Source organism: Oreochromis niloticus, linkage group LG22 (assembly GCF_001858045.2).
Source record: "Oreochromis niloticus isolate F11D_XX linkage group LG22, O_niloticus_UMD_NMBU, whole genome shotgun sequence".
NCBI classification, from domain to species: Eukaryota; Metazoa; Chordata; class Actinopteri; order Cichliformes; family Cichlidae; genus Oreochromis; species Oreochromis niloticus.
The window spans coordinates 36,932,932-36,941,626 of record NC_031985.2 but is presented as its reverse complement, the minus strand read 5'-3'; the positions used below and the strand labels follow the sequence as shown (position 1 = coordinate 36,941,626).

The 8,695-nt window shown below is 38.9% G+C and overlaps 1 protein-coding gene across 2 annotated transcripts in view; it reads right to left on the bottom strand.

The window, feature by feature from the left end:
- Positions 1-979: 979 nt before the first annotated feature.
- The window catches only part of umad1 (UBAP1-MVB12-associated (UMA) domain containing 1), a 12,949-nt gene continuing 5,233 nt past the window's right edge, over positions 980-8,695 (bottom strand). The window contains exons 3-4 of one of the 2 annotated variants that reach the window (XM_019355583.2): positions 3,774-3,859; positions 980-2,582 (exon numbers count right to left, since the gene is read on the bottom strand). In XM_019355583.2, coding sequence (XP_019211128.1) covers positions 2,307-2,582; positions 3,774-3,859 — 362 coding nt within the window. In that variant the 3' untranslated portion in view covers positions 980-2,306. The remainder of the gene's footprint in view (positions 2,583-3,773; positions 3,860-8,695) is intronic. The other variant, XM_013267548.3, reaches the window with a different exon arrangement.

The window sequence follows — 8,695 nt, the reverse complement described above, 5'->3', positions numbered from 1 at the left end:
TCCTTTGCTTCTGCAAAGTTTTTACAATTTCTGCAACTTTTCAGCTTTTTCAGCTAGTTTCAGCAGACAGCTTCAGCTTTAAAGCATCCACACAGCATTTTCGCAGGAAATGCAAATTTTTCTAGTTTGAATAGCCTCCAGCAAGTTGTTAATCGAAGAGCTAATCCAGCAGCTAATCCAGCACCTAATCCTGGAGCGAACAGGAAAGGGAAATGGATTTTGAACTGCAGTTTATTAAATTGCAAGTGGAAAAAGGATTTTGAACTGCAGTTTATTAAATTGCAAGTGGAAAAAGGATTTTGAACTGCAGTTTATTAAATTGCAGGTGGAAAAAGGATTTTGAACTGCAGTTTATTAAATTGCAGGTGGAAAAAGGATTTTGAACTGCAGTTTATTAAATTGCAGGTGGAAAAAGGATTTTGAACTGCAGTTTATTAAATTGCAGGTGGAAAAAGGATTTTGAACTGCAGTTTATTAAATTGCAATTGGAAAAAGGATTTTGAACTGCAGTTTATTAAAGTGCAACTGAAAAAAGGATTTTAAAATGCAGTTTATTAAAGTGCAATTGGAAAAAGGATTTTGAAATGCAATTGGAAAAAGGATTTTGAAATGCAGTTTATTAAATTGGAATTCAAAAATGAATTTACAATTGCAGAATTTATTCTACAATTCATTATTAAAGCACAGAAATTTTTATTTCGATGCGCGTGGCTCTTGTGGTCCTCCATACAACATCCTCACATGACGAGGGTTTACATTTCATACTGTTTGAATTGTTGGCAAACAGACAAATACAAAAATGAGCCACCTTCTCTTGGAGGGAAAATCGAATTTATAACTTAGACCATTTTTGTAACTGGGGCCACCATGCAGATGTGCAAAAACACTCAAAAAACAACAACAACAACAACAACAACAACAACAACAAAAACACTTGAAATGTTAAAAATGGTGATTAGGAAAAATAGGGACATTAATCTTGTGAAGCAAGAAGGCAGTTCTGGACATATCCACAGATAATTTACTTAACTGGATATTAAAGGCTGGATCCAGTGCTAGAAAACACACCACGCAGCTGGCACTGGCCTGGAACCACAGAGTTGCTGAACACTAAGCTGGAATCAATGACATCAGTTGTTATGGGGATGTAAATTTACCAGTGATGTAGATTCTGTTACTATGTAGCATTCAGTTCTTTGTCAAAATAAGGGATAGTTCTTGGACGACACCAAGGCAGAAATTGGCCTTTTATGGCACAGTAGGTTCAAGGTTCAAGGTTCAAGGAACCAGTAACAGTGGATTTAGGTCTCAGAGCAGATACACTGAGATCTGAATCCAGAGTGCATCTCGATCTTTACAGACTGTCAGTCCTCACTTAGCCTGTCACATATTGTCAGGCAGTTGTGCAGGAACTCTGCACATACAAGATGGTGCGAACATTCACATTAACAGCAGCCATTCTATTTCCATTGCAGTGGAATCCAGGCTGAAGATGCTTAGTATGTAGCTATCGATCTACATCAACCGTGAATGGGACGCAGCTGTCTGCTGCACTTCTGTTTGTTGTAGACAGCAGCAGTCTGTTTTATGAGAGATTGGTGGTTTCTCAAAAATTGTGGTTGCTCTGATTTTTAAGGAATCTGTGTTGAGCCCCAGCGAGCAGGTGGCCTGGTAATGGATGCTCAGGATGTTTCTTTGCTGTCTTAGCAAAGAAACCAAGGAACAAGTCTGCACTTGGGGGGAGAGGTTACTGGGCTCTCACCCTGAAGCCAGGCCCGGGGAGTGGCCGCTGGCTGGGCCTTAGCCCGTGGGGCTGGAAACAGCTACATGGAAGTGACAAAAACATGATCTTAACTGATCAAAAGGATAACTGAAGCGCCAACAATGGGGTCAGAGTTGCAATAACCTGGAATTTTCATTTTGCTAATCACAGTAACGCTATACTTCATTATATCTACAGATTGTAACTTGAAAAAATGTTTTACTATGTTTTAGGCAATCACATCCTAAACTGTGTGTCTGCGTTTAAATTAAGCAGCTTGCCAGTTAGCATTCACACCATGAGTAACACACAGAGTTTAAGAAAGCCTTTCATTTCCTATAAAACTGTGACCTTTTTGGGATCAACAGTACAATTTGACCATACTTCATTATATTTCAGTAGCCCTACATTTAAATTAATTTAATTTTCAGTCATTTAGATGAGGTTTGATTTGTTCTTTTCAATATGTTATAAAGTCAGCTATGGCAGCCTACCAGCTCTGTTCCCCATAGTGTGAACTATGGAATATTGCAGTTCAAAGAGACTAGGCGTTGTGAAGAATAGAATTCTCTAAAGTGAAGTCGTATTGAAACCTGGCTAGATTATAATTTATGTCCCGGGACAGCAATATATCAGGGATGAGGGGGAATCCTGCCTGCATGGCCAGGACATGAGGAGCCAAAGTGAAGGGGACATCCCCGAGGAGATCTGGAAGAGTTGAATGTGCTTCCACTGCTAGAGGTCTCACTGTTGTCCCCATGTTGTGTGAAGTTGCCGAGAGCTTTGTGTCATACTTCGGATCTGGAGTTGAGCAGGATGACTATGAACAAAAGGAGAGATGTTCCTTGTGAGTGTACAATGTTGAAACCAGTTTTGTGCAACATTTAGCAAGATTGCACTCAAAGTTTGATAGGTTTGTAGCTTAAACCTATTCGCTGGAACGTTGAAGACAATGTAATTACACAGCAAGCAAGACACGAGTAGGCAACATTCTTTATGTTTCACGTGCACGGGAGAGAACTGGACAGGCGCCGTTCCTTCGCTTGACCCCAGTTGCTCTTGTCCGCTCTCCCATAACACTGCTCTTTTATTGTGGTTACATGAATATGCATAGGTTCATTAACATATGACCTCTTATATAGGTATACATGTGAACAAAGAATACCTTGTGTGTGTGTGTGTGTGTGTGTGTGTGTGTGTGTGTGTGTGTGTATCTGTGTGTGGGGGTCAAACTGTGACCCCAGGAAGACTCCCCAGAGCCGTCCATCTAAACAAAAGGCTCTTAGACTCAAACAGATATACGTGTGTTTGTTATACCATATATCAGCAAGAGAAGATACGACCTCTCCTAGGAGGTGTGTGATCTATGCCAGAACACTCTGAAGAGGAGTGAACGCACTCCCCTCTTCATGCTACACAGAGTTGTTACAGACCTCCTAGGATGAGACATTCTTTCAATCTACAAATGATTATATACTTCTAAGCATATATGAGTAAATATTTCTAAGCATAAATGACAATCAACAATACAAATCTAACAAAGTTCAGTTCAGTAAAATTAAAATTAACACAGAAAAAAGAGACTCCCCATCCTCTCACTTTTCAGAAATTCTTTTTTTGGATAACTTTTGGTCGTACAGAAAAAGAATATCTAGAGAGAGAGAGTGAATTCTGCCCTGAAGTTCAATTCATGTCTCATTCTGCTGGATAAGATTTAGATTACTGGGTTGGGTCAGACACTTGTGTTAATGTGCAGGCTCTGAATAGCTGCATCTCACAGTTTTCTGCACAGTGTGACAATGGGGCAAATGGCGCAAACAGTAATTCACAAACATGCAGTTACAAATATAATTAGCGTCTAAAGCAAAGTGCCGAATTAGACATGAAGTAGTCAATGTTAAAGTAGTGAGGCTTGGGAAGTAAATGTGAAATGATCAGAAGGCGAGCGATGAGGCTTCTGCTTAAGCTCAGTGTTAAAGAACATGAAGAGTGATTGTGGCATGCTGCTCACCTTTGATGGTTGCACTATGACATTTGTTGAGGGCTGTGTGACGTTCATGGTTTGCAGCTTCTGCCTCTGTTCTTCAACTGTCTCGGCTGGAGATCAAACAGGACAGACAGCTAAATGTTTACTAGAAACAAATACTGATGAAACAAGAAGAAACGAGGCTTCTCACCAAAAAAAAAAATCATATTCTATTTATTAACAAATATTTATTTACCTCATTTTCAAGATGCATGTGAACATGAAACATCATAATCAGCAAACACAATTAACAGCTATGGTATCAATTATAAAACAAACAAATAAATAAATAAATTAAAAAATTAAATCATACATTGCCTCATTCTTGAGGTAACGCTTTCAGAAGATTTACAGAAAACTTGACCTCTGATTTTGAGATAACAAATAAGGGAATTCAGAATTTGATGGCAGCAAGAAGTCATAAAAGTTGGCAAAACTGGGAGACCAGTGTATAGCATACTCTCTACAGGTCAGTAACATGATTGGGTACAAAAAGACCATCACAGAAAAGTAAAGCTAGACAGAGATCCACCAATCTTCAAAAAACTACAATAAAGAGAAGCCAAAATGAGACAAATATGGCCTCTGTGTCTAGTCATTGTCAGTGCTCTTCATCATTTCAATTTAACTAAAGGTTGCTCAGAGAGTTTATAAGGAGAGTAGTCCTTATAGTCCAAACAAGAGGTAAAAATGCATGAACAGGTTGATATTGTGCAAATGGAAGAAAGCAATCCTACAAATTTGTTTAATAAGCAAATTAAAGGACTTATCCTGGTCAAAAACAACTCCAAGATGTCTCACAGTGTTACTAGAAGCCAAGGCAATGCAATACCTGGTTAGACACTGTGTTTCTGAGATTTTTATGTCTAAGTACAATAACCTCAGTTTTATCTGAATTTATAAGGATGAAATTAGAAGTCATCCTCTCTTTGTCTTTAAGACATTCATGCAGTGTAACTAATTGGTATATGTCATCTGAATCTGGATCCTTAGCTGGGAGAAACTGGCACTAACAGCATCATTTCTTTGTTTATCAAATGTGAAGCTGCTGACAAAAATCACCCCCAGGTTTTGGAATTTTCCAAAGGGCCAACTTTGGAAAAGACTGAAATCCCCCTGGCCGCCCTTACTATCAAAGCCGAGGCGATAGAAATGTGATGAAAGTGGTCAGAGTGCTAAAACAGAGCTAAGCAGATCATGATTATTCGTAATCAAAGACAAATAAAAAATACAAGTCTGATCAATATTTTAGTAGAGAAATGTAGTCTGAGTAGTGGAAATGTCTATTCTAGTTGTCTAGATTTTGTGTGTATAGACATGATCCATCATCAGCCCTTTTTACTCATGTCTGAGTTTGAGATGATAAGAACTGTGTGGCCAACCCATCATTATATTTTGGAACAAGAAAAACAGTGTTAAATGTTGGAAGGGTTAAACACAGAATTAAGATTCATATGTAAATTTGCTGATAGTTAATAATGCTCAGTACTGATCAGCACATAATCAGTTAAATAGAAAGATGTTTGGGTTTGGCTAAAATGATGAATAAGAATAAAAGTAAGAAATAAAATAATGATTTTTCGAGACAGGCCTAACTTAGGCCTAACTGACAGCCTGTGTAGAAACAGCAATGAGAGATGTGAGAGTGAGAGTGACTGTGTGTGTGTGTGTGTGTGTGTGTGTGTGTGTTTGAGAGAGAGAGAGAGAGAGAGAGAGAGAGAGAGAGAGAGAGAGAGAGAGAGAGAGAGAGAGAAAGAGAGTGAATGAGAGCACATACAGGACACTACACTCTGATCTCTGAATGTCTGACTTTTAAAGTGTATGATTTAGTGAAAGGGGATTGTATTCAGTATATTGTATTGAGTAAATTGTGATTAACAAACACAGATTTTTAAAGTATTTAGACATAAAGGGAGTTTGCTAAAGAACGTGCTAATAAAATCTGAACTGAATGAAATGTGAAGTAAAGCTTATTGATATGTTACTGAATGATCAAATGTAATTAAATGTTCCATGTTAACAGAGAGAGATGGAGAGAGAGATAAGGTGGGGCTGAAGATTAGTGAATCTTATGTAAACAACTGATGGGTTAATAGATATTAGAGAGAGAGAAAGAGATGGGTGGGGCGAGTGGGGCGCATGACAAGTATAAACTGGGATGCCTGGAGGCGTTGTGCGTCAGTCTCCGGAGCCCTGCGAGATGAGCAGTTCAAAGGATTGGATTCCAGAAGTTTACCATTGGAGATTCCAACAAAGGCGCCAAGGGGAGTTTGTCCACGGTGGACACACAGATTGTATTTGGCCCTATTTCATCATTATGATCATCATCAGGGTTGGATTATAATTCTGAGAAGGATTTGAACTTCCATTGTTTTCTAAGTGGAAGTTGCAGCTTCAGTGCTGGAAGTGGCCACCACACCACCAACCTCTCTCCCCTCAAAGATAAGAACAAAATATGTATAAGCTTAAAGTGAGTTAATTAAATTAATAGAATTTAAGTGATTTGATTATTTTTTCAAATGTTTTTTTTTTATTGCTCCTGTCCAGCTCCTTTAATAAAATCCTCTGCAATTAAAGTCTAAACTGTTGACATTCCCTTTTTGACCCTTTGTGAAACAATAAAGGTAGAAAGTATTAATCTATATTAGTCCAAATAGCTCAAATACGCTGCTCGAGCCTTTCCAAGTAATATTTTCCCTTGAGGCCTGTTGTATAGGCCTCTAAAACCAACCCAGATTAACAAGTGCCACAATCGACATGGGAGCTGCAATAACAGATGTTACTTATAACACCTGACCTGCAAGGCTACTCAGGTTTGTTCATATCAGGCCAAGCAGGGAAGACACTTGGACATCAAGGGAGTCAGGCTGAGCAAGTGGCCTCAGCCACATTGACTCCAGAAACCTGCATTATCTGGGTAAGGATAATAGGATCAGGGATTCAACTTTTTAATGAGACAGCTGGAATCAACTTTCTATATAGGGGGTTTGTGGGTCTACTGATCAACAGGGGATGACATTTAAAAGAGGAGTGAGGGTCAGGAAGTCTAAAAGGTACCACTTCTGTTTTTCTCATTTTTTTTTTTACTAATGGAGTATTAAGAGTTAAAAAGAGTATTGGTCTTAAGAATGGATCCTTGGGGGATCCCACAAGTGAGGGGAGCAGGTGTTGAAGAAAAGTCAATTAACCTGACAGAAACCTTCTGCCTGTTAAATAACATCTAAACCATCAAAAGCAGTGACTCAACACAGCTCTCTAGTCTAGAGATTAGGATAACTGTATCAGCACTTAGGTCTAAAAGCGTGAGAATCGCCTGAGTCGGCAATTAATAAATGACCATTAAAAACTTTTAAAAGTGCTTATGCTGTGCTGTGATGTGGTTTGAAACCAGACTGAAATGTGACACTATTAGCTTTCAGAAAAGCCTAAACCTAGTCGTAGATAACTTTCTATTGGACCTTAGAGAGAAAGGGCAATTTAGAGATCTATCTAAAATTCAAAAGAACTGTGCAATCAAGATTCATTTCTTTGAGACGGCTATACTGTGGCACTTTTAAAATCAGTTGGAACAGTCCCTGTAGAAAGACAGGTGAGTGACAGCTCACAGAGGCTATAAATATTAGATGGAAGCTGCCAGCTTTACAATCTGTTTTTAAAAACAGATGTTAGACCTCCATCATGACCAGTTACCGATTAAAAATGACAGGGTGGACAAGCTCAGAGAATAGGCTTAATTCACAAGAATTAAGCAAAGTTTTAGTATGAATAGAATATCCAAGTCCCAGGAGGAGAAGAAATCATGAAAGATGAAGGTCTTGTTAGCTAGCATTCTTTGTTAAGCACAGCCAGCCTAATCAAGACTGGGTTAGAGACTGGCTGGGATGTTGAATGGAAATTCTGTTGGTCCGCAGCACTTCTGCGTAGACGAGACACACAGTGCCTCAAGATATGTTCAACATCAAGTACAGAAGTTTGGAAAAAAAAGATTTTTAAAAATCAGAATGAGATGCAGAGACAGTGGCTGCACTGACAGATTTTTTTATATTATAACTTCAGTCTTCTCTGCAGGTGGCTGAAGGAACAATAGCACAAGGGAGTGTACCCCGCAGTTCAGTTGTTCCATTTGTCTGTGAGGCTACTCTTTTTAACACTGTTCACTGGTGACAGTAAACGGCTACAACAGGGGTCTCAAACTCACGGCCCGGGGGCCACTTGCGGCCCAGGTCATCCCTACTTGTATACTGACATGAAGAAATATAACGCAATTTGGCCCTTGCAGTGACTTGTTTTGTTAGGGAGGATTTGTTTGTTGTTGAGTGCAATGTTAAAGTAGGTTCTTTAAAAAGCAAAACATTATTTAATATGAAGGCAATATGAGCAGAGAGTACAAACATGCTGAGGGATTGGCTGTGTTCGTTCAGTGAGAGAGTCAAAAACTAATGTGTACACTTATGTCTGCATTTTTATTTTGTTAAATATGAACAAAATGATAGCAGAAGGGCTGCCACGTGTCAGAAAGAGAGGACCAATGTGTTTATTGGGTAGTTCAGTGAAAGGCTTCAGTTAGTTAAGAGTGAGAAAAAAAATCTGCGTTCACATTTGCAGTTTTGTCTTGTTATACAATATTTAAAATTTAAAAAACAAACAAAACTCCATTTTTGGAAATATTTGTGGGTGTTTTCTTGTTTGTTTGCTTTTTGTACCACTTGAACAGTGACCCTTACACGAGGTGACAGTGCCAGCAGTGGCTCACAGCTCATTTAAGTTTGAAACCCCTGGGCTGCAACATCCAGACACCAGTCAGTAAAACTGTGTGTAGGCTCTACATAAGAGCAATGCACAACACCACTGGTCCTTTGTCATGCAGTACATGCTACAGGGTATGAGGATGGTTGAAAGGAACAAAA